This window comes from Emys orbicularis, chromosome 16 (assembly GCF_028017835.1).
Source record: "Emys orbicularis isolate rEmyOrb1 chromosome 16, rEmyOrb1.hap1, whole genome shotgun sequence".
NCBI classification, from domain to species: Eukaryota; Metazoa; Chordata; order Testudines; family Emydidae; genus Emys; species Emys orbicularis.
Genome location: NC_088698.1, coordinates 9,623,732 through 9,650,054, shown reverse-complemented (window position 1 = coordinate 9,650,054; position 26,323 = coordinate 9,623,732). Strand labels below are relative to the sequence as shown.

General features: G+C 44.4%; 1 protein-coding gene across 1 annotated transcript in view; it reads left to right on the top strand.

Moving 5' to 3' along the window:
- The first annotated feature begins 285 nt into the window (after positions 1 to 285).
- The window catches only part of TAOK3 (TAO kinase 3), a 74,150-nt gene continuing 48,112 nt past the window's right edge, over positions 286 to 26,323 (top strand). The window contains exons 1-9 of the mRNA XM_065417913.1: positions 286 to 413; positions 5,517 to 5,588; positions 7,206 to 7,307; positions 11,238 to 11,283; positions 12,913 to 13,009; positions 17,417 to 17,530; positions 18,604 to 18,695; positions 23,322 to 23,415; positions 25,190 to 25,271. Coding sequence (XP_065273985.1) covers positions 294 to 413; positions 5,517 to 5,588; positions 7,206 to 7,307; positions 11,238 to 11,283; positions 12,913 to 13,009; positions 17,417 to 17,530; positions 18,604 to 18,695; positions 23,322 to 23,415; positions 25,190 to 25,271 — 819 coding nt within the window. The 5' untranslated portion in view covers positions 286 to 293. The remainder of the gene's footprint in view (positions 414 to 5,516; positions 5,589 to 7,205; positions 7,308 to 11,237; positions 11,284 to 12,912; positions 13,010 to 17,416; positions 17,531 to 18,603; positions 18,696 to 23,321; positions 23,416 to 25,189; positions 25,272 to 26,323) is intronic.

The window sequence follows — 26,323 nt, the reverse complement described above, 5'->3', positions numbered from 1 at the left end:
GTATCCAACAAATGGCTATTATGCACAGAATGCCTAGTTATCTATACTCCTCTATTTGACTAATAATTAAACACAATTACTTGAAGGAAACAATGGATAAGCCTTGTTGTTTTGAAGTTATTTCCTCTAATTTCACAGTAGAAAGGGTGAACAAAAACATGCATAAAAGTAGCTGGTAAATGATGAACATTGTTATTCTTCCAGGTGCTGTGTTATCTGCAAACTACTTTGTCAATGAGGGAAGAAACTGATTGGGAATTTAAAGCGCGAACTAGGTCATAATACTGTTCAACATGCCCAAAGGGGTGCCGAAGGACCCAGAGATAGCTGACCTGTTCTACAAAGATGATCCTGAGGAAATATTTGTGGGTTTACATGAAATTGGACATGGAAGTTTTGGAGCAGTTTACTTTGTAAGTATATTTGTTCACCCACATTTCTCCAAAGAAACACTTGTCAATAATAGTAAAACGTGGGACTTTTAGAAGTGACTCTGATACAAAGTTATGAGGGCCTTACAGACACTAGCTTCCTCTCAGTACACCTGTGAGATAAATGTATGATAGAGACATCTCTTAATCCACTGCTGAAGTGCAGCTGTTTCTGGGGCAAAGCCCAACCTCACTGTATCAATGCAAGGCATTTAATAAACAACTGCTCGCGGTGAGACGGGAGTGCTGTATCTGGCTGAAGATGAAGGACAAATTTAGCCAGGCAGAACATAATCCACCAAGCTAATTTTTATCAGAAACACCAGGATTTAACATCATTGTCCTTGTGAAAAGTGGCATGGGTTCTTTAATGACCATAAGTGGCTTGAATTTGTTTTCTATCTGACTTGCTTTCTGTGTTTCTAAATTGTCTGCAAATTCATGGATCCCAGGAACTGATGAATTCAACATGCAACTGAAGCTAAAAGCCATTTTCAGTAGTAAATTGGTCCCATGGCTGCTGGCCTAGAATCTTCACTGAGTCAGTAGCAAAAACAAAGATATCGTGGAGGTCCTCTGTGGCATTTCTCTACTGCTCCTAACATTAGAGAGATTGAGATGCTCATATTACCGAGATCATTTGAAGGTGTAATCCTGCTTCCCTCCCCGCTGCAGCACTTTTAACTATAGCAGAATCTGTATGAAACCGTATTAATGGATGATGTTAAATATCCACATTAACTGATTAAATATCATGGCAGTAATAGTTTAGAGAAGCAATTTTAAAAAGAGTTTGTTCAAAAAGTAACTAAAGTTGAATCACTGAGTGATGGTGCCCAGGATAAATTAAGTTCAGCATCTTTGTAGGAGGAATTGTACCAAAACTTGGCACTGTAACGCTGAATTTCAAAAAGCAAGAATTAAAAAAATAAGGAAGATAGAGAAATTAAACACAAAAGTTAAGATAGACCCTTTGATTTAAGCCTGGGAGCTAATGAGAAATATTATAACAGATTCCTGATAAGTATGGATAGCCCCAACAAAAAAGGCAAGGAAAAACTGGTTAAATGGCACCTCATTCAGAAAATGGCTTCAATTGAACTACATTTTCATTAGAAAGGAACATAAGTGAAGACATTCAGAAATGATGGGTGACTTTGGATGCCACACTAGAAACACATTAAGTGGGCCCAATTTTCAGAAAGTGCCGAGCATCTGGTCTCTGAAAATTAGTCCTCTTTAAGGTATCTCCAGTTGGGCTTTCAAAATCACTCATCAGTTTTGAAAACCTTGACCATAACCTCTAATAGATTAAAAAGTAAAGTTGGAAGAGCAAGTAGCCAAACATGTAAAATCAAATAAAAAGGAAATTATTAAGGTCTATGGAAGTTTGTGAGGGAAGTTGTAGGTCTGCTAAGCCACCACCATGGACCAAAGGAGCAGCCTAAATAGTCTTTGTATTGCATTAGTCTTCATCACAGGCTATGCTGGGGAAATACTCGTTCTTTTCTGGTAATATGGAACTCATTGAGGTGTTGCAACAACTAATAAAATAGCAACAAGTCACCCAGATTACATGGAATTCACCCAAAAGTTCTGAAGATCTTAAGAATCTGATACTGGCCACTGTCAGAGGCAGGATACTGGAGTAGATGAACCAATGGTCTGATCAGGTATGGCACTACCTATGTACTTAGTGCTTGAAACTAGAATGTACAAAAACACTAGAAAATATACCGAGTAGGGAATAATCCTGCATTGACAGAGAGAGACTCTAACAGGTTTTCTCCAGCTTGAACTTCTGTGATTCTGTGGACCCACAACATGGGTTCACCTTTGGAAAATTCCCTTCTGGAACTCCACTAAATATACCTTTACTCTTTTGCAAATTGTTTCCCTTCCATTCAGTTCTCAAAACCTCTGCCTAAAGACTTGTCATCTTTGCCTATCACTCTTCGTATTGGAAGGACAGTTGTTGCTCAATGGTTTGCCTTTCTCTTATTGGCCCAGTTCTCCCCCCCCCCCCCCCCCCCATCTGTATATATAGTCCTGTTAGCAACTTTTTGCTGTTTTGTCCATTGAAACAACTTGGGGGGAGACATCTCAATGCATGGAAGTGCACATATTTAACTGAGAATTAATGTAGGATGATAAATGTGACAGCTTGGAGGGAAATAGCTACAGAGATCTGTCTCTTCATTTTGGATGCACTTTCTTACAGCTGTAGAGTGTGACTAGTTCTGTGGTGGTGCTTTTGTTGAGCTTTCTAACCATCATTATCTGTACAGGCAAAATTACCGAGCAGTGCTCTGTTTTTAAGGATAATTGTCTAGTGAAGTGTGTGTGTGTTTAGGCACAATTGATTGGCTAGTTTTCTGCATTTATTTGGTTTGACCTTTTTATTTGAGTTGGTACTGACACCACTGTATTCAGCCAAGGCATTGATCTGTTTATTTTCATGATAATGATAGCATTTGAATTTCATAGCCCTCCTATGGGCACTAAACTTCAACAGAATACTTGTGAAAGTATGAATTTTGTTAGTTCATTCTGCTATGCTATCTACTTTTGACTATTATCAGTATTTTTTTCCCTAGTGGACTGAATAAAGGCTAAAATATTCCTGGCCTCATTTTGTCACCAGGTTTCAGGGTTTATGCACCTTCACCGAGCAATTTTATATTTTCATTCAAAAAGATGATTTTCCTCAATAACCTTAGGCTAGTTAAACACTGAACCATGAATAAAGTGGTGGATGGTATTTGACAAAGCAAATGAGGGGGTATTAAAAGCTATGTTCCATGAATAATGCACTTGTGATCTGGCAGGATATTCACAAATGATCTGCTAAAGGCAGCCCCAAATATTTCAACATGTAGGTATTTCTGTCTTATACACTTTCAAACTCTGTAGCTTATTTCAGCCTGAAGGATACCAGAGCACTTTAAATGCAACAATTGCCCTCTGCTATGATGAAATATGGCAGCTGTTTAACATGGAACAGCAATACTACGCAACAAGTCAGGGCAGGAAATGAATACTATATCCGATAACGGGGGGAACTGAGGTAGAAAGAATTAGTTTGAAATTTGTCCCGAGTGAGAGGGCTAACTCCAATTAAGCAAAACGTGCTTGAGATCTTTAATGGTGAATCAGGATCTCAAGTGGTCAGGGCTACAGCTTTTCATCTTATCCAAAAGCTGTTTCTTCTGGCTTTCCTTAATTCATCGGATGAGGGCTTCATGCTTCTGACAGTAGAACACAATTTACCTATTCCATTGTGCCAGACATTACTCTAAATCCATTAACTCTCTTAAATAATTCTCTTGGTATTTATGTTGGCCCAGTGTAGCACTGTTTTCCCTGAGTTACAAAACCGCTTGGGGGATTAATATATTTGTGAAAGGACGTGACTTGTCCACACAAGTGACACACTGAGTTTGTTATGCCTCCCTTTTAACTTATTACAAATTCTGAGCTTTCAGCTGTTGCCAATCTTGTTCTTCAGATTTCCAGTGGTTACAGAGAGAACAGCATTTAACCATGTTTCAGACTAAACTGTTCACTTTCCCTATTTGACTCTTTTGGAGAACTCAAGGTGGCTTGTTGCCAGTCCAGGCAAATAGATCACTTATTCTGGAGCCATGAGTTTTCAAGCTTCAGTCAACCGTTCTTTTGTTATGCAGGCTAAAGAAAAGTAGAATATTCATAAAACCCAATGGCTTTGATAACAAACATATTTAATACGCAGCTAGCTCACAATACATGGTCTAATGTCTTGCTTGTTCCCTTGAAATAACATTAAACATTTGACCTACACTCTCAAAAGGCAGGAAATTCGGGCTACTTTTGAAGTGTTCTCCTGAGCCTTCCATGTGCTGCCTAGGTACAATATTGTAGCACATGTATAAAAATCACCTGAGATTCAGTCTCCCCTCTCATTATTTAGGGGTCCAATCCTGCAACGTATATTGAGCATCCCTGTCTCCCTGGGTGCTGAGGGCACTTGACAATTTGCAGGATCTTTTAAAACTAGACTAAGTGTTGACGACTGTATGGTAGAGCATGATCCTTTGCTGGCCAAGGGGAGGGGGTGTAACAACCTAATACAGCTTTCATCTCCAACTGCTGCGATTCTGGAACCAAGCCCTTTACATTTAAAAAAGCTTTACATTGTTACTAAAATACCTCTTCTCCCCCGCCTCCACTCCCCGCCCCAAAGCATTAAGGTCATGTGCAGGACTACTAACACACAATACAATTGAAGCATAATAAAATCTCCCTCAACATTTAAAACAAAGCCAGTGAAGGGGACTGGAAACAGCAGGAGGGAGGAAAGGGGAATACGTATTGGGCCAACGTTGATCTCTCTTGATTGTCAGGCCTTCCAGGAAAAAACAGAGTTCTCTTGGAAACTGGGGAGAGAGGGATTGAGATGGGTGCCAGGAGTTCCATACCCATATCAACCACTGCAAAGGCACACTTGCCTGCTGGCCTTGTCTAGACCGGTGAAGTTCTCCAGAAGGTGACCTGTGGTCTCAGCTACCCTTCAGGAGAAGGCTTTCATATTGTCCCACAGCTACCAAATCTGCAATCTGCTGGGGATGGTGGGTGTCCCAAGGAGTCCAGGGAGAATAAAATATTAGATAGGCTAATCCAATAGGAGAGCTGCTACTCATTCTTTGTGTTAGCTGGGGCCTGGTGGCTGCTGGGCCAGCGTGCATTGTGCTTTGCCAAGTTGCTTTGCAGTTCCCAGCAGCCTGATCCTGATACCGCTAGACTCAGTAGCAAAGCTCTCACTAGGCACAGAGTCGGGTACCAGGTTTGCACTGTAATAGAGCTGTTGCTGATACCCAGAAGCGGGCAGGGAGGTAGCTTGGAATTGGACAGGTGGATGAGCCAATGTTGCAGCTGGGGTCCAAATGGTGGTATCCTGAATTAGAGTCCAGAGGAAGGGAGTCTCCGAAGCACGTGAGCTTGCCAGTATGTGGGATAAGAAGGAAAAACCTGGACTTACACCGAAGGCACATCTGACTCCATAAGAAAAAATTCTGATTTAATTTCTTTCTCTTTCCCCTGCTCCAGGCCACACATTCCCACAGTAATGAAGTGGTGGCAGTCAAGAAAATGTCCTACAGTGGGAAGCAAACAAACGAGGTAAGATAAATCGAGCTAGTTTTTCACGTGAACTCTGTGCACAGCAGCCATATAAACCTGTACAGAGAGGTTAGCTGGGGTTTTCCTTTGGCCCTGGCAAACCAGAGTCTTTAATGAATGTAATAGTCACTCACTTCCATAAGAAAGGCAAATGCGTGAGTGTGAATTCTGATGAATGGTAGGTTTTAATGAAGTCAAGGTGAATTCAGAAGGGATTGTGTGGTCGTTACTTCAGTAGCATCTGCCTTAGAAGCACATCAGAGCCATAGCTATTGCAATGCTACGACACCAGCCAGAAAGGGCAACTAACTTGCACTACAGACTCTGAAGCTGAACAAATGGTTTCTCCAGTTTTATGGAATCCCTCCCTGAAACCAATCTCACGTCAGCTGTTGCTTTCTTGGATGATCTTCTCCTATAAAGCGTGCTACTTCGGTAGACGTTCTCTAACTGGATTGATGGGTAGAACTGCAGTAGAGAGCAGGCTTCTGTGCTATTAATAAGGAAGAGGCAGTTTCAGATGTTTTTCCTACTCTGCTGTGTTGGTCTCAAGCATGTGCGTTACCTATTCCCTCTGACATTTCAAATGTCCGTATGCCTTTTATTACATTACAGAAGGAATCAAAACCTATTAAAGCTACAGCAGACTGCTCACACCACTAGCCTTCATGACAGATTTCAGTTACTGCTGTCTGGTTTTGGAAGCACTGGTTTCGTAATAAACCTGAGAAAACTTTGCACTTCAAACTGTAGAACGGTATCAGTGTTTTTTGAGAAACGTTTATTGCAGATAAAATAACTCTCACAATAGTATTGTGGGAATCCTAAAGTTGACCTTAATAGTCAAAAAGAGCAAAACTTAGCTAACTTTTTTTTTTACTTGTTTTCGTACAACATGGACCTAGACAACAACAAGACAATCAGCTCCTGTAACTGTTGATTCAGAGTGGGACTGTTCTTGAGGTTTTGGCATATGGAGAGAAGGGTATAAAGTAAACCCTGTACTGGTTATCTCTAAATTAGTCATGGAGGGATAAAATAAATGTACCTGTCATTGGCCAGTTGCTGGATAACTGTGTGGTTTATTTAAACCCTTCACCAATTTGATAAAATTGACTCACAATGCATTAAATATAATCACTTAACAGCTGGCATGATTTGAACTAGGGTGATTTCAAAGGTCAGTGATTAGAAGTGACACCACCTTTGGGGAATTTTTTTGCTTCTGTGTAAGATTAACAGAGCTAGATTGCCCTCTCCCATCTAGCTCAGAGTTCGCAGAGAGGTTTTGAAAGCCTTCATCCACTTCCTGGTATCAGTCCCGTAGTTCTCCTTGTATGACTGGCAGGTCTTCCCAGTGAGTAATTTAAACAATGAAAGGGAAAGATGAGATGGTAGCAACGGAGGGGTAGGGCTGGTGTTAATTGGGAGGCTGGGAAAAGGAGAGAAAATGGGGTGATTGTTCTCTTGACTTTCTCAGATAATAAAATTGTCTCATGGTTGCTTCCCAAATCTGCAGTAATACCTGACTGTGCTGCAGTAGCCGCAGGTTGTAGTGGAGAATGCAAGATGAGGGATTGACATAAGGATGAATTCCTCCTGTTTTATTTTCAATAGAAATGGCAGGATATCATCAAGGAAGTCAAGTTCCTACGGCAGCTGAAGCACCCCAACACCATAGAGTACAAGGGCTGTTACTTGAAAGAGCACACTGCCTGGGTGAGTGAGAGCCATGTGGCATTTACAGCTCTTGCCCTTAGGTGCCTGAATATCTGGTAAATGATCCTGTCTGTCCACACAACACTGAATACTTAATATTCCTTGTAGTCTCTTTCATCTTGAAGGATCCTCAGTGACTTACAAGGGGAGTGGAAATTCTGGACAGGGACACTGGGGCAGATCCCTACTTCTATATAAAAGTACCTTGTTAGTTCACGCAGATCGGCCAGGGCATTTAGTTTCGTAATAAGAGTTCCTCCAACATCCCCTCACAGTCAACATCATGGCAGCTAGCTAATCTGCTTCAGAAGAATGAAGGGTTTGGTTGACTCTGCTGGGATTTGACTGCGTGATCCAAGGGGCTGTAGGTAATTTGAACCTGATCCCAAAATCCTCATCTAGCTCATTAGTCTACTGTAAGGTAGAACTTGTCGGAGTGTTTTATTTATTGTCTCCCTACCATATTTCTTGCAACTCCAGGGTTTCTTTGCAGTTTCTCAGCCTTCAGCCCAAACCTCTTTTATTTGTGATTATGTAGCATCTCCTCCAAAGCCCATTGAAGTCAGAATCTTTCTGTTGAATTCAGTAGACTTTGGATCAAGCCCATAATTTGTTGATGTCCATGCCCAAAGGCCTTTACATTTTATAGTTTCTCAGTACTGAAAGCCAAATCTTTTACTGTAGGGTCTTTAAAACAATAACCTCCATATACATGACTGCTTATAGTGGTAGAATCTATCCTAACCTTTACAAAAGTCAGTGGGGTGATCCAGCAAATTACAGATCCTTACATCTGTGCTTGGGATATTAGTTGCAACTATAACTAACTAACAAATAAAATAACGCCTAGAAGAACATAATATGAGAGGATCCAACTGGCATGGCTCTGCAAAGGAAAATCATTCCTCTCACTCACTTATTAGGATTCTTTGAACATGTCCATAAAATAGTGGATGAAGGAGAACCAGGTAATTCACTTAGCTTTTCAAAAGGTCTTTGACAAGGACTTTCACAAGAAGCTACTACAGAAACTTAGTAGTCATGGGGCAAGAGGCAACATTGTCATGGATCAAAAACTGGCTAAGAGAAAAAGAGAGGAGGAATAAATAGTTAATTTTCATCAAGGAAGACTGATATGAGCAGGACATTTCAAGTTCCGTAATAGGCCTAGTAGTGATTACTAAGCTTATTGAAGATCTGGAAAATGGGGCAATCACTGAGGTAGCACTAGTTACATTAGGAGGCATTTATTCTCTGCTGCAGCTTGAAAATCAAGTTTTATAACCAAATGCAAACTATTTGCCATCCATAACCTACAAACATCTCCTATTACATCATACAACTAATTCCTCTGCCTGAATACAAAACATGCAAGAATTGAATCAAGTGAATCAAAAGAAACACTGAGAACGATGTTGATGTGCTGTATAATTAGGTAAGGAAAACAGATACCGACCCAATTGAGCTAAATCTATTAGTCCTAGTGGGCTGGCTAAGAAACTTCTGGGTTTCATAAACCTGTGGATGCTGAGATCCACATCTACATACAGTATGTCACTAGATCAGCCCTTCTAAAATCTAACACATAATAATAATAATATATGGAGATATACCTATCTCATAGAACTGGAAGGGACCTCGAAAGGTCATCGAGTCCAGCCCCCTGCCTTCACTAGCAGGACCAAGTACTGATTTTTGCCCCAGATCCCTAAGTGGCCCCCTCAAAGATTGAACTCACAACCCTGGCCAATGCTCAAACCACTGAGCTATCCCTCCCCCACATACATGATCTTACTGTGGTTATGATGGAGGGGTGGCGGGGTGAAACCTAAGTGGTTCTGCGGCATTGCAACCTGGTGCATAGGGTCCAGAGAGGAGAGTCTGGGTGAGCCATGCAGGGCAGAAGTGCCACCACTGCAGGGTGAATGTGGGGTGAGCCCGCTCTTCCACCACCCTAGGGCCTCCCCTCCTCACCAGGCCAGGATGAAGGTTGTGGTGCCAGAGCGGAGGGTGCTGCAGGTGACTGGTGCCCCCTCAGCAGTTTAGTGTAGCCAGTGTATTAGTTGAATTGGAAGGCTACATCTACCCCGACCAAGACACACCTGGCTGGCTGTTGTTGGCCTGCATTGGGTGCTGAGTAAAGGATGCCGCAAAGCATTGTGCCTTGGCTGTAGTAAAGGTGCTGATGCGTTGTCTCCAACAGGCTGAATGGGGTTATTGGAAATAGTGGAGCTGGAGAAATACCGAATAAGCAATAAGTGCAGATATCTAGCTCAGAGGGGATGCTGCCAAGTGTGTTTGTGGCCTTGAGCGTTCCATGCAAGAGTGCTTCAAGCTGCTTTGATTTTCACGTTTCATTAAGAGGAGGAATAAACAGGACACGTTTAAAATGTGCTCCAGCTTTGAAAATCCACGTTAGGGCTCGCTTTTTTGTTCAAAGGAATCCTGCTGACTGCACTTACAGCCCGGTTTCCTAAACTTTATGGGGGAGAGATGAAAAATGAATTTCTCTTTTAATATTTGTGAGGAAAATAGGCAAACAGCTAGCTGGCTCCTTGCCTTAGTTATTTTATTTAAAGTGCTTTCAGCAGATAAATGCATTGGGCTCTGAAATACCATTTAAAATGCCAACTTGGGGCTAGAACAGAGCAATAGGCATTCTACAATAAACTCTTCAATTACCAATTATGGCATAGTTAATCAGATTAGTTTCTATTCCTAGATTGATTGGACACAAAATACCAATGCAAGTTAGTTCACAAATCGATCATAGTCCAGTGAAAAGGCATTGCAATTCATGCAGTTAGTTGTAAGATCTACGTTTAATATGAATCCATCCTTGCTGCATTTGTCTCTCAGAAGGAACATCCTTCGTTCAGTGAGTTGAGGCAGGTGAGAGCCCAGGAATTCCACGAATCAGCAGGTGTCTGGGAACGCTGTCTCCCCACATTCCTTTCTGTGTCTTTCGCTCTCACTCATAGACCCCCCTGGAGACCTTTCACTGTAGCCACCGGGCTTTCAGCTGCAGCAAACTGGACAGAGCTCCCTTGGGAGCCTATTACTGCTGCTCCGTAATTATTGAGCAGTGCAAGTCACCCCTTTAGCCAGAATTAAATGTGCCATTTTTGCCACACGCCCAGCTCCTGCCAACTCAGGGGCCAGGAACTTGCCATGGAAGAGCACAAACACCAGGTGATTAAGCTACCCATTCCCCTCCCATGCCCTATCGGATTTTATTATTGGCCCACCTCGTTCACAGCTCTTCTCAGGCCCTGAAGCGAAATCGAGATGATGTTGGAGATGCCTTGTCTTGGGCCAGTGGGCATGACTGGCCCAAGGAAGGAGGGTTCACTGTAGGGTGACCAGATGTCCCGATTTTATAGGGACGGTCCCAATTTTTGGGTCTTTTTCTTATATAGGCTCCTATTACACCCCACCCCCGTCCCGATTTTTCACACTTGCTGTCTGGTCACCCTAGTTCACTGTGCAGGTGGTGGGCTGAGGAAGGGGCTGTTCGTACCGCTGTGCTTAGGGCCTCTTCCCATGAGTTGAGAATGGGAGTAGGTCTAGGGGCCTGCCCTTAGCTTTGCTAAAAGGTGTTGTGGTTTTTCCTGAGCTAGGATGGTGCTTTAAGCCGGGGCTCCTGAAAAGCTCTGCAGATGGCATCGTACACTCAAATTGCAGGGGGACGTGCCCTGTGTAAACGGTTGTAAAACCCCACAAAAGTCTCTTTCTGTGTTATTACATCCTGGTTATGAGCTGAGACTAGGAAACGCCAGTCATTTGTGGGCCCTTCTTTAATGCTAGGATTCCATACTCCTTGGTGTGCTGAGCCAGTGCGAAACCCAGCTGTTCCGGATTGTCTCATGTTTCACCATTATTGGGTATTCTACCTTCCTAATGGTTAGTGCTTGTGTTTTTCTGTCGCAGTTGGTGATGGAATACTGCTTAGGATCGGCTTCTGATTTACTAGAAGGTAAGCTGCGAAGTATCATTTCTACCACATATTTGTCCAGAATACAACTTTTGGGGGGGGAGGGGAGTTGTTTTTGGCTGAGATGGGTGCTCAGGAAACCATTTCACAGATGTCATAGGCTGTCTATACTTCCAGTGAACCCTGCTAGTGCCTTAAATCACAGCCAAGTCCTGTGTGGGTCTTCTAAGCCCTATATGTTCTATAACTAGGCCCTACCAAATTCATGGTCCATTTTGATCAATTTCACAGTCATAGGATTTAAAAAATCGTAAATTTAATTATTTTAGTTATTTAAATTTGAAATTTCATGGTGTTGTAATTGTAGGGGTCCTGACCCAACAAGGAGTTGTGGTGGTGGGTCGCAAGGTTATTGTAGGTGGGGTTGCGGTACTGCTACCCTTACTTCTGCGCTGCTGTTGGCGCCAGCGCTCCCTTCAGAGCCGGGCGGCCGGAGAGCGGCAGCTGCTGGCCAGGAGCCCAGCTCTGAAGGCAGAGCTGCTGCCAGCAGCAGCGCAGAAGAATGTCATGGTATGGTATTGCTACCCTTACTTCCGTGCTGCTGCCTTCAGAACTGGGCCCTCAGTCAGCAGCCGCTACTCTCCGGCCGCCCAGCTCTGAAGGCAGCAGCGCAGAAGTAAGGGTGGCATGGTATGGTATTGCCACACTCCTGCGCTGCTGCTGGCAGGGTGCCTTTAGAGCTGGGTGCCCGGCCAACAGCCACTGCCCTCCGGCCACCCAGCTCTGAAGACAGAGTAGAAGTAAGGGTGACAATATCGTGACCCCCCCACCCCTTAAAATAAAGTTGTGACACACACCACAGCTCCCTTTTGGGTCAGGGCCCCTAGTTTGATAAACGCTGGTCTCCCCCAGTAAATCTGTATAGTATAGGGTAAAAGCACATAAAAGACCAGATTTCACGGTCCGTGACATGTTTTTCATGGCCGTGACTTTGGTAGGGCCTTATCTATAACAGGGCTGCCCAAACTTCAAGATGTCAAGGGCCACACTGAGAATTTGCCAGGAGCCCAAGGACTGTACCTAGCTGGCACATTTACATGTTGTAAAATGAAAAAATAAATGCATACAGCCTGTTTCTTGGGCTTGTATCTTCCTCAATAGATAAATGGGACCTACTTGTTGTCTGTTCAGCAATAATGGAAACCTGCAACTGATCAGCTTTGTTTTTGCCCTGCAGTTAGAAGAAATAGTTGCAGATAGTTTTGCAGTACGGGAGGCTAATGTGACCTCAGAACTAAAACCAAACCCCAAGGCATTCACAGTGCCTGTAAAGAGAAGTAGGAAACCCATCCCAAGCTAGCTAAAAGTAATATTTTATGGGCCACACCTCTGTATCTAAGATATGGTCAGCCACAGGCATGTGCTGGTCATATTTGAGGGCTCTATGGAATGTGCTTAGGCACCTCTACTTTATATGCTGTTCATCCTGAAGCTCCTTCTACCTCTTTGCCATAGGAAATACATAGGGGTGTATAGGTATTACCCTGCTCATGGTCTGCAAAGGTCAGTTGTGTTCCAAGAATGTGACTAACTCTTCCTCTCCCAGTGCTGTGTAAATCCTTGGCAAGGAACAAATCTAACTTACCTCGTCTTGTTGTTTAAACCCTTTAGTTCACAAGAAACCACTTCAGGAAGTGGAGATTGCTGCCATTACCCATGGTGCCTTGCAGGGGCTGGCCTACCTGCATTCTCATGCTAAGATTCATAGGTAAGAGTACAGTCCAGTACTGCCATGTTTTATCTTGCTCTAGGTTGAGGGCTGATGAGAAGCCTTAGAGAATTGCTCTGCTACACTCCGGTAATCTTTATAAAACAGTAATATTTAACCAGAACTCCTGACACACTGATGTCATCGTTCAGTATTCCCTTTCCCAGCACTGCTAATGCCAGGGTATGTTTGTAAACAGAAGCTGTCTCCTTGTTAATGAGCCTGCTCTTTTGCTGCAATCATTAGTGAAGCCGCAATCCAACGGTTGATTTCTTTTTCTGTGATAGTGGTTTTCCAAATACTTCACTGTCAATGTCACCAAACAAATTTGCCAGGCAAACAGGGCTGCATGTGAGGGAGGAAGCAGTTAGGTAAATCAGTGATGACAAAGGAAATACAGGAAAGATACCTGACCGTCTACAGATGTGTAAAGTGAAACATAAGCCAGATTTAAGAGAGCTTGATTAACTTTCTGACCAATAACAGTAACAGTTACACCGTACTTGCTGAGATCTGAGTAGATAAAATTCATGCCTCAGGAAATCAGCTGACCACTGCAGAGGTCAGGAAGAAACTTCACTTGTCCAGGATAAAGCATCACACAAGTGGAGAGTGTGCACTAGGCACCTTCCTCTGAAGCAGCGGGCATAAGCCCCCAGTCCTGCTACCGGACTCGGGCTGTTTGGGGAAATTGTCCTGCGTGATGTAACGTTTGCCAGTGTGTGGCCATTTGAATTTCCGACTCTCCTGTCTTTTGTCAGAAATTTAGGTGTGTATCTTGTCTTCTTTTGGTAACTCCTAATCCCGTAGGTTGGGGTATTGCTATGAAATGGGGTGATCTGGGTGAGCACAGAATTAGTGAGCAAAGGTGAGGATTCTCTATTTCCAGAGGCAGTTTGAAACCAGTCACTGGGCTCAGATCCTCCCCATGTTGATAGTCTGCAACTGGACACGAGGTTAACATTTGGCAGAGAGGCAGTTAGCACATCCTGGGGCTGCTACAATGAAGAGTTTCCTTCAGAGGCATTGGACGCTCCGGTGTGTTAACACATCCTGGCTACCTCATGAAAACCACTTTGTTGGAACTGTTGTTGACTCTGTTCTGCAGAAGCAGAACTATTGTTCTGCTCTCACCCACGGCTCTTCGCACACTCCACAAGGATGCCCAGCTCCTGGACTCGGGAGGTGGGGAGGAAAATCTGTCCCACAGCAGAGAGAGCCAAGAAGAGCACTTTGGTTCTCGGCTAGACCCTAGTGTCTGAAATTATGGGATCAAAGGAATATGGTTGGCCTCATTTGCTCACAGAGAGGAGCATTGCCTTGATGGAGCCATCTGTCTTCTTGTTTCTCGGCTATTGTCTTACTATTTCCTTGTATTTGCCTGTCTGTATCCACCTGCTGTCTCCTGTCTTACACGGAAAGCTCTTTGGAGCCAGGGCTGTATATGTTCTGTGTTTTTACAGCACCCAGCACAGTGGGGTCCATGTCTATTACTGGGGCCGCTAAGCATTACAGTAATATGACTCATCAGTAATAATGCAATTGGAGGACAGCTTCTCTCGGAGGAAAGGCCTCCACTGAGGTTGGCTTTCATCTGCCTCCGTGCAAAATTTCTTCTACAAAAGCTCTTCGTGGCACACGCCTCATCGCCGAGTGACCACCAAACCAAACTGCCCACGTCACACTTCTTTTATTGGACCAACTTGTGTTGGCGAGAGAAGTGGGTCCAATAGAAGATATTACGTCACCCACCTTGTCTCTCTAATCTCCTGGGACCAATATAACTTCTGTTTTCCTGCCCTGTAGAGAGGCAAACAAGCTGAGCATGACTTGGCATAAGGGGGACACCCTGTGGTGAGACAGAAGAAGTGCAGTTTCCTAATTGTGCATCCTCTTCTGTTCTCTAACAGGATGTCCAACATAATTGCGTGGAATGCAATAGGATGAAGCTATTTTTCTTTTAAATTGCAGATAGTAGATAAACCATAAACTAGCAAGGAGCAAATATATTTGCCCAAACCCAAAGTTCTTTATTCGTACTGTCACTTGCTACCCCTGTGAATCCAATGTCCTAGCTTTGCTAAGAATAACTATAATATGGGCAGTACATTGTTACTCAGTGAAGGCTTTTTTCTGGTGACATAGGGCTGTTGCACAAGCTTCTGTTAATTTTTCACAGATTAGAGTGAACTGGAGATAGCATTGGACATAATGGCGTTTGCTTCCTGAGTATTTTGCACTTTTTCTGGGTTCTGTCTTTGCACATACAGTTCAGGGCAGGCTTGTAAAATGCCTTCTCTGTAGGTGTACCCTATAGAAATAAACTCTCTGCACAGACAAGCACACCCCCACATTTCAGTGTGTTCCCCTAACTGGGACACTGGGATGAAAATATCAGTAAAAAGTTGTTGGGATAGTTATAGGTTTAGGTTCAGGTTTGAGAAGCAGTGTTGGTCTAGTGGATGCAGCTCTGGACTGTGAGTCAGGGGACCTGAGTTCTATTCCCTAACCCGCTGTGAACTTGGGCAGGTCGCTTTACCTCTCTGTGCCTCTGTTTCTCTCCCACGCTGTCTATCTTGTCTGTCTAGAACAGTGGTTCTCAACTTATTTACCATTGTGGGCTGCATATGCAGCTCTCTGTGTATTTTCTGGGCCGCATCCACACAGTATATATACTACTTGTATGGCCCTGAAGATGTCACCTCAGCCACAGCTGTGTGCTGATTGGGCTGCAAGTAACCCACAGACCGTGGGTTGAGAACCACAGGTCTAGAATGGGAGCTCTTTAGGGTAGGGATTGTCTCGTGCCAGTGTTCAGACCATGCCCGCTACAGCGGGGACCGTAAACATGTTTAGGTCTCTAGCAGCTGCAGTAATACTAATAATGAGGTAAAAGGTCATGCTGTTTGGGGGCTTACGTAGTGGGCCGCAGAGTGGGGGGAAAACTGCAGATTTCAAGTGGTTTATTGTGTATTGTGATGTTTTTTGAAAAAGGAGAACTTGGCATTGCCGTTAGCTACAGTGTTAACAGCCTGACTCAGCTGGGACTTTTAACTCACCTTCCATTTCTACGGAGGGCCTGCTTTTGCAAAAAGCAAATAACTGAGATGCTGCCATGTGAAAACATCCCTGGGGTACTATTTCCCCCTCATTATCCAAATGCTGTCTCAGTTTTTACAGTACATTATTATACTGCGTATAACGAGAGCTGGATCCCCTAAAACAATCTTTTTGTTGTTGGTTTTTCTTCCTAGTTTTATATAGGGAGGCGGTGGGAGAAGAAACGTTTCCAGTATAGCAAAGACTAGACAGACAATTCTGCCTGGGTCCTGAGCTTGGTGACATTATCTGTAGCTCTATATAGGCACTTAACCAAGTGTCATGGAATGAATGGCTTTAACCTTTTAGCAACATTTCACAAGTTCATTTGAATTTAACCCCCTTACTGCTGGCACTTAAGAATTAATGTTTTGTATCAGCTTAAATGGTTTCATATCTGTACATCGTGTCTGTCTTCTTACAGAGTCATCATAACCATAATTGGAACCCCTACAATTCTAATTAATCCTCCCCTGGCTGTACCCCTGTGAGATACGAAAGTAGTCGTATCCTCATTCAAATGGGGAAACTGAGGCACGGGATGGCTGCTGTGACATGCCCACGGTCATACAAGGTGGCAGAGCTGAGTATTGAACCCAGATCTCTTAAGTCTCAGGCCAGTGGCTAAACCACAAGGTCATCATTAATCTTTTCTCCTTTCTAGTGCCTGGCAGTTCCCTTTTCCCAGAAAAGCCACATGATTACCGAGTCCCTTTCTCCAGCCAGTAGGAGCAGCCGCAGAAGCAGCCAAAGCAGGGACCTGGGGCACTCAGAGACCGTTTTGACTGGACTTTCTCTGCCCTGGGCTGATTGGCTGTTTGCTCCAGCCCTCTCCACCCTTCCCTCCCAGTCTCTTTACTTAAGTTTCACTCCAGACCTGCCCCTCTTACCCTCTTCTCCCCTTGAGTGGCCCCTTTCCCCTGGCTTTTCTCTCCAGTTAGCTTATTCCCTCATAACTAAAACCAACAGTGGCACAAATGTCACTTGCTGCTCTGACATGGTTCACTCTGCTTGTGTGTGACCCCCCTTTCCCCAACCCTGTGTCTCTCTTGTCTACCGAGATTGTAAACTCTCTTGGGCAGAGTCTGTCCATCTTACCCCGTGTTTGTAAAGTGCCTGGCACAAAGCAGCGCATTCTTGGTGGCTCCGATGCACCATCATCATAAACAGGAGTAAATAATCGCTCTTTGGGGGCTTTTAAATCTTCGGTGCTGCGTCGCTCTTATTCTGCAGAAAGGCTAATGGACTGTAGTGTCACTGCATTTTTAATTGTAATCAAAACCGCACTTCTCCTCTTTTGTTCCCAAGGGATATTAAAGCTGGAAATATTCTCCTAACGGAACCGGGTCAGGTGAAACTAGCTGATTTTGGGTCTGCGTCTATAGTCTCTCCTGCCAACTCCTTTGTGGGGACCCCTTACTGGTAAGTAGAGCTGGAACACATTAGTCTTCATAGTTCCTCTCTCTCACTTCTGGCGCTTCACGAATGATATGCGGCATTAAAAACCTCCAACCAGTGCATTAACTGAGCAGCCTTTTCAAGCCTCCACACCCAGCTCTTCAACCCACTTTCCTCCTGAGTGCCCATGAGAAAAGGTGGCCTTTGCAGCACAGTTTGATGTGGCCACTGTCACTATTTCAATTACCATAGTGCCAGGAGCTTAAAAAATAGATTTTTGTCCTAGGTAATGGACAGACTCTATTGCCCGGGGGGCCAGAGCCCCATCAGTCTGACTGGGCAGCAGGGATAGGCATGTAAATAATTTAGAACTCTGTTTTGAAGAAACTTGTTGGATGTTCGTTTGAGTTGATTAATGTTCCCAACCCAGTGGCCCAGCATAGCTTTACACTCCATTTATTTCATGGCAGACTCTCCAGGGCATTGATGCCAGAGATCACCTATCGCCCAACCTCTGCACAAGTACATGGGGTGAGAAGCCTACTTCCTCCCTGAAGTAGCAAGTTAAGAGGTTGAACCTTTCCCAAGCCGGGTCCCCTGTTTTTTCACCCCTCCCTTTATTCTGGACCGCCATCTTTCCCCACTCTGTTCCAGATTCCCCTGTTCCTTTCATAGCTGCACTCACAGGCTGCACATGTCTGCTGGAAAATGCTCCTGGCGTGCCAGTGGAAAAAACCCACCATCTCTGGGGAGATTGAAAGTTATGCCTTTAGGACACTTCAGCCCCTGCTGGCTGACTCCAGGTACAATGCCTTTGAGATTGGTGTGGGTCTCCCATGTGCCAGCATGTTGCGCTAATAGCAAGACGATCCAGGTTGGCCTCTCGTTTTCTTTCCTTTCTTAAAAATGCCTCTTGGAGAAGCTGCTAATGCAGGCAAGCGTTGTTTTATTTCAGCATGGCTTTACTCAGCTCCGTGCTGATTCTTTACGTTCTGGGGCCGCTGCGCAACTGAAGACAATGAAGGTGTCTTTTTAAGAAGGTCTGTGCTGTTGATTTTTTTCCCCATAACCCGCATATTTTGTGCTGTGCTTGGTAGGATGGCCCCAGAGGTGATCTTGGCTATGGACGAAGGACAGTACGATGGGAAGGTGGACATTTGGTCTCTTGGGATCACATGCATTGAGTTAGGTGAGTGAATGCATTATTCTGCTTCTTTGCCAAGTACCCATCATGCTGAATTTGTGATTTATTCTGGTGTCCTAAAAGACTGGAAGATTTCTAACAGGAGCCCCTTAAGAAACCATCCCAAACCTACATTTGGTTCCTCAAATTGGCATTTACTGTAGGAACAGAAAAAGAGCATTTACATTCCTGTGAGCCAGTTTAAGCATCCAGATGTAGGATTTGGGTGTCTCAGCTGGCTGCTACGTTTGGAAATTGAGCTTCCTCCTGGATGATAGTGGATTATAATTGTCAGAGGTTCTGCAGGTCTGTATGAATTATCCCCTATTTCCTGAGTTCACTGTCTGCTTCCAGCAGAAACACATGGATGAGCCCACAGTAGATTGGTTGCAGTCATCACAGGAGAACTGCTCCTGATGCTGGCAGGTTCTTCCTTTGAACCCATCCTGTGTGTTGCTGAATGTCTCTTACAAGGTGCTCTATGCCCTCAACTCCATAGGAGTTGAGGTACTGTACAATCCAGGGGACTGAGCCCTTTGGTAGCAAATTCTTGATATAGAAACAAATTCAGTGCTGGTGTAAGCAGAAGAAACTTCCAGTGAAGTCCAAATGAATTGTCCTCCTATACCAGAGTTGAATTTGGCCTATAACCAACAGCTAACGATAAAGATTCCAACCTGCTTTTTTGAAATCACTTGCAGGTAAGGGGCCTATTGGTACACAAAGATGATAAACTCCTGTAACCCCAGATTTAAAAACAGATGCCTTAAACCCTGTCAAACTGTTGGAGTCGCTATATGAATAGTTCTTAAAGTCCTCACTCAGCCATCACTTCTTACGCTGTTTCAGTCCATCTTGTTTCCCAGTACGACGGCATTATCATCCTAGGATGACTCCACTAGACCCACAAAGAATAACCTCAACCTATGCCCAAGAAAGAACATGAATATCCTATTCTTGAGCAAGCAGATGAGTGGAGCCTACACATGGTTGATAATTCAGCCTTAGCCATCAAAGTACTCCAGCTGATTCCCTGTGCACGCTGCCTGTTAAGACACAACAGTGAGGGATTTTCTAGACTGCAGCTGGGAGCCAGCAGAGCTCATGCTAGTGGGGTCGAGCACTGTGACTGATGTGGCTCAGGCAGCAGCTCGGGCTCTCAAGCCCACCTGACCCCCTGGTCTGAGCTTGGGTGGCTATCCTGAGTCCGTGCCGGACCCGCAGTGCGGACGCTACTTCTAGTATGCTGGCTTAAGCCCCGCTAGTGCAAGTCCGTCCACCTGGGCTGGGAAGCTTGCTCTTTGCTGCAGTGTAGACATAATCAGAGACTGATCACTCCTGGAGATGACTGTGGTACTGACCCTACACTGTGAACCTGTCCCTGTGTGGAGCCATTGTGGAATGGCACCTTAGGAGTATTGGGAAGCACGTTGCTATTGTCATCTTTACATTCCAGACACCCACGCCCAACAGCCTCTGGGAGCCTCAACTAAAGGAAACTAAAAAATAACGTGCAACATTTCTTCCTACTTCCCGTCTCACTCCGATCCCCTAATACCAGCCACCACCTAACCACACACTGTGTGTCCTCCTCCGTTCTTTATTGTGCCTTCTTCGGTGCTTCCCCTTACGGCAAGCTTCACTGCCCGCTCCATTTAAATCCTTTCTTAAAACCAAGTTCTCCCCTGATATCTTTCCAGTGTTCATCCACAGAAGCCATTTTAAAAATACACACCCATTGAGACGGGATTATTTATCCCACTCTCAAATTGCTCACCTCGTGTATTGTGTGTCTGACCTGCGCTGTCCGTACAGTTGAATTGTCTGCCTGGGGGACTGGACCCATATCATCTTCTGTATTGGGTGGAGGGACAAGCACGTTCACAGCACTTGATGGATAACCATAGGACCTGGGTAAGAGGCCTGACAAGATGCCACAGTGGGAACCAACTTTGAGAGGCAGAGAAACGAAGCTCAAAAAAAGGAAACCATGCCTTGAGTTTCAATGTGAAGGAGGATGCCACCCGTCTGCTTTCATATATGGCAGTGGGAGAAAGGAGCTCCACAGTGATGGGCTACTGAAGATGCTGCCTCTCACAGTGCCCTCTGGGGTGTCTTGGGGGGTGGTCAGCAGCTCTGTGCTGTCAGCCTGCATGGGCTCAGTGGAATAAAAAGCAACACGGCATCTCACAAGTACTCGGGTCCTGTGTTGTTGATAATAATTGTCAGACCCTGAGTCGCTCTTGCTGGGTTACTAGCCACCGGCAGTGCTGGGGGGTGGGGGGTCACTGACTCTCTCGGGCTGAGGGAAGCACCAGTTCCTTTCCTCCAGTGTCCAAACATCAACACCGAAGTTTGAGCAGCTTTTCACCTCACCATCCAGAGTATGGTCAACTGGTGCAGTGCTGTAGTAACTGCCTCTTTCTGTGAGAATTGCGCAGCCAGGCCCTTCTGTCCACAAAGGCTGCTTCATATGGGTGGAGACCTAGCATGCGGTATACACTGATTAATAGGCAACATGGCTAAATGTGGGATGATGTGGGATAAATTCCTGACTGCACAGGAAAATCTTCAGACAAGACAGCATAACATATCACGCTTGTAACCTAAATGCTGCCCCAGCCAGCAAGGAAAACCCCTGAGGCATGTTGCAAGAAACAGCACATGAGCAACAAACCCCAAAGATGACAATTCTCTTGTGCTCTTAATGGGGCCACGGAGATAACTCCCCCTCCCTCCCTTTGTCCCACACCATTCTGCCGTGACAGCTTTGTTCTGTTTTCTCCTGTTCTTGATCCCAGTCTCCTCATCAGGGACCCCTTGTGTTTTCCTCAGTGTCTGCACCAGCAGGTAAAATACATGTTCTCTCCCCTATATACAGTGATAGTTACCACAATAATTCTCAGCGCAGGGCCCATCAAATAAGTAAGGGTTATAAGAAAAACACGAAACATAAGCAGTGAAACCCTGCACTGTGAGAGCTGTTAAATGTTAAGCATTCAGACCGTACCCTGTTATGGTGGGACCTTCTGTATCTTGAGAGTTGGCTTTTGAGAAAACTTTAATAAACCGAATACTACACCAGGGTAGTCAGTGTTAATAGGTCAAAAAGGAATTAATGGCAACTGATAATTGGCTAGTTAGCACTAGCATATGTTGCTGCAGTAGCTATTCTATAGAATGGTTGTGCACATTTTAAAGTTTGAAAATTAACTTTGTATTTGTTCAGTAGATCATTTTCATAGAAAAAATAACCCATTTTAAAACTGTGTTTGTAGCCATCTATCGGAAGTGATCTTTGCTGTAAGGGAAAGCTCCCTGAAAATGGTACTTCTGGTAAACCTTCAGCTGGCAGCAGACCCTGGGGACTGGCAAAGGGGACTAGGAATGGGGAGAAATGTTGTTTCCGACAGAAAGGGGGTAGTTCCATCTCTCATGCTGTGTGATGGCTGGCAATTACTAGTCTTGCATTTCAGCGGCTAGAACTAGCTTCCCCTTGATGCAGTTTGTATTTCAGAATTAAGAAATGGAGAATCAGAGCTCCTGGGTTCTCTTCCCAGGCCTGCTTTGTGGGTTTCAGCTAGTCATTGAACCTCTCTGTGATTGTTTTCCCCACTGTAAAATGGGTATTGTGATAGACCCCATATGGGCATTGAGGCTGAACTAATATGTGAACTTCCATGGAGCTTTTCATTCAAGGATCTCAAAGCTTTTTTACCAAGTATTTCTTGTTGTTGCTAATCCTCTTGGAAAGTACCAATTTTCTTATTCAGCTACTGGGACCTGGCTCTCAAGTGTTTGTCTGACCCAGGATGGTGGGAACCCAATTTCTTGCATAGCCAAAATTAGTCTGAAAAAAAATCGTGTTGAGTTGTATGCACATTGCATGTCAGGGACAAGCAGCTGCTCTGCTCTGACCTGACATGAACTTAAAAATCTGGCTGCATTGAGTCATGGTACGTCTGACCTTGGACCAGGGTGAAAACTGGCCTCCTGCCTCCGTTGCTCTGATCAGCAGTTGTGCCCTGTTCTGAGGAGAGCACAGACAGACCGAAGTTGCGTACCCTTTCAGAAGTGCACTCCCAGGAGTGACTATGGCTAAGGGGAGCTGAGGAGGAATTTAGCAAAGAAGCAGGTAGGCAGGCAAATTATTGTCCTTCTGCCAGTTGGTTGCAATTACAAGGGCACCAAAATCAAAGGCATCTTGTCCTCTTTAGCATCAGATGTTGTCAGGCAGGGCACCCAGCATTTTTAGGTGCCAGTTCCCAGCTTTTCCAGGGCAGATGGTGATCATGCTTCACTTGCGCAGACAATTATTTCTTGTCCTGTATTTACTGCAGCAGGCCAAACTCAGGAAGATGTCACTAGGGTAAAAGATACTAGAACCCTTTTTACAGGTAAAACCCACTGGGTTGCACTTGTTTTCTCAGGAGCTGTCCCATCCAGCATTCAGATGACCAACAGTTTTCCTAAAGGGCTGTCCTGAACTAACCTCGGAGATTAAAATAATGGGTTTATGTGGCATGACGACAGTAATGAGCTATTGATTTAGCAGCGACACCTTGCTTGAACTTCCTTGTCTTTCTCCATTTTCTTCGCCTGCTTTATTGCTCCTCTCTCTTGTCTTTCCAGCCGAACGGAAGCCTCCCCTTTTCAACATGAATGCAATGAGTGCCTTATATCACATAGCCCAGAATGACTCCCCTACGTTACAGTCAAATGAATGGTAAGAATGCTACTCTGTTCTCTTTTGGTTTTTGTTTTCCTGAAAACCATTGGCCCCTCCAGCACCCTTCACGTGGTTAAATATCTGACAAGGAAAGCGCTTGTTCTGGTGTAGCGATTGACTGTCAGCTGTCAAGTTCCATGTCTGCTACTGCACAGATATTCTCTAGTAGGTAGACTTAGCTTTGACCTGCTGTCACTTCGGCTGTCCTGCAGTCCGATGTGTGCAGGTACTAATTATGCGCCTGTAGATACTGCATGAAGTAAAATGTTAGTGTGTGTATTAAGCCAACCTAAGTCACTGTCAACAGAATTTCCAGGTGTGAATGGTGCTTGGCTGAAGGAGGAACTGTTAATGTAACTGTGCAGCAAAACCTGAGAGAAAGGATAGCTGCAGATAGGTAGATTCAACTAGCTTTTCCTGGGAGTCACTTTAGGAGCTTTGTCAAATATTCAGGGCTCTGTGGCTGCAGAATCCTCACCTTGCCACGCACTTGTGTTCCAGAATCCAAGCTTTGATTTTTAAAAATGTCTTGCTCTTTTATGGTTGCAAAGGAAACCCTCCAAAAGTGGAGTGTAACTGAGGCAATGATGGTAGCCTCAATCTGCGGACAGCCTGAAACAAAGCTCATAGATGGGTATGAACTTGCCCTGTTATCGGCACACGTGTTAACTCTGAAACCTAATGATAGCCATTCAAATTGTCACGTCAGTTATTTCATAATGGAAACATTCAGCTAATGTACTTGTCCCATAATCCCAATCTGCCTTGCACGCCTTTCCAGGTGCCAAAAAGTTGGTCTTCTACCCACACGCCCAAACCGCTAACTTCCGTCTTGACGATGTTTATTGTGCAGTTACTGTGCTTCATGTACAGCATATGGAAAATTAAAAAAACCTAGGGGCAGAATAAAGTAAGTTCAATTTAATAACGCAGGAGTAGTATTCATTGTCCTAAGTCACTAGAACCTGTGTGACGCTGTCACAGACTTTCCATCTGCTGGTCTGGAGCACCAGAGAATCCAAAGGTCTTGTTACTGAAATTGAGGGGAAGATTGCTGCGGAGTACCTGTGAATACGGCATATGAATTGATATCCCTGTTAGTGATGGACTTTTCTATTGCCCTTTGTATCCTCACATTGGCACCAAAAATGCAGATAGAGACTAAAAACAGAAGGAAATCAGTGTGGTCTGTACAGAAGTATTACTCCTGTTGAAATGTGTTAATGTCTGAGTTTCATTGGCAGGGAGGGAACAATACACTCAAGGAGACTATTTTTCTTTTCCTCGGCATGGGGAGACAGGGAATCCCTCAAGATACCAGCCCCAGTTGAGCAAGGCCCTGAAACATGTGCTTAAGTGCCACAGCTGGTGCATTGTCAGTAATGATTGGATAAAATGGAGATCTCTACCATCAAGTTATTAAAAGGAAAGCCTCTTTCTCGTGGAAGATGCATCTGCTAGTGCAAACTTCACCTTCACTAGAGTAAAAGGACTTGAACTCCAGTACAGAACATCTTGCTGTCCAACGCACACTGTGATTTCCCCCTCGCTGTGAGTGCCCGTGCGTTTCTCCCTGCATTGAGGAACCAAGGGAATTAACCAGTACACTTGTCAACAATCCAGTTTCTCTCGTGTCCCAGAACTTAAGAACAGAGAAATACAGATTTATTTATTTTTTTCCTCTTACTGATGCAGATAAATTTTGAAAGTCACCAGTGTGCCTTCTGGACCCTGAAATGATTCCCCCCCTTAAATTTCTGTCTCTCCACAGGACGGACTCCTTTAGGGGATTTGTTGATTACTGCTTGCAGAAAATACCTCAGGAAAGGCCATCGTCAGCAGACCTGTTGCGGGTAACATTTCACTTTTCTATTTCAGAAGTTTGGGGGAGGGAGAGAGGTCGGAGGTGGAGTAATGTTACCAGTATTGGTGGTGGGACAGGACGTCGCTTGGCAGAGTGGAGTAGGCCATTTTCTAGTGTATCCAGGTAGACAGAGGCACTGCAAGGTCGGGACTACTTGCACCCTGTGGATTGGTTTTCCTGAAGAATTTTCCCTTTTTATTATGATCACTATGTAGTTTCATTTAGAAATGTAATTTCAGCTTCTGTTCTATTTAACAGCTTCCCTCCCCACAGCTTATATGATAAAGGGCGGGTGAACGAAGCAAAGACCTTTTTAAAGCAGCTTTGCAAAAGTATCATGACCATTTCCCAGTCCAGGCACTGAACCCATTTGCCCACCCTTTTACATTTCAATGACGATGGGAAATTGGTGATATTTTACTTGTCGGTTCCAAAAATTAAATCTCACTTTGGGCCAGTAGAATTTTGCAAGACAGCCTTAAAATTCACCATGACAATAAATGAATGAATTCATGGTCCCCTACCTCTTGCCACCAGACTCTTGCTAGTATGAAATATTAATTGGGAATCCCAAATGTCGTGTGGAATAAGATGGCACTTCAGACAGCTGTGGTTAAGCTGGGCTGAAACTCACCCTTCTGCACTGACCTGTTGTGTAGTGGCCTTGGACTGGCCCTCTGCGCAGAGATGAATTTCATCCTTTATGCACAACCTTGGCTGCCACTGTTGTTGATGCATCTTTCTAAAGCATCACGTTTAAGCCTCCTTTCATGTAAATGGTTCGTTTGAAATCCACCCTGTTACAGGCAAAACAGCTGGTTCTGAGAATCACTTTTGATATCTGGCGGCATTGTTCCTTCAGAAATTTGCAACCTGCCAATGTGAAATGTAAAAGGCTGGTGGCCAGTTTGTTTGCATTGCTAGAGAATTAGGGCACTTGATGTTCTGTTTTCAGACTTCATTCTGCTCCTGTTAAAATGCGTCTGTTGTAACAGGATGCTCCGAGGTTCACGCTATTGGAAAGGACTAAGGGTAAGCTGC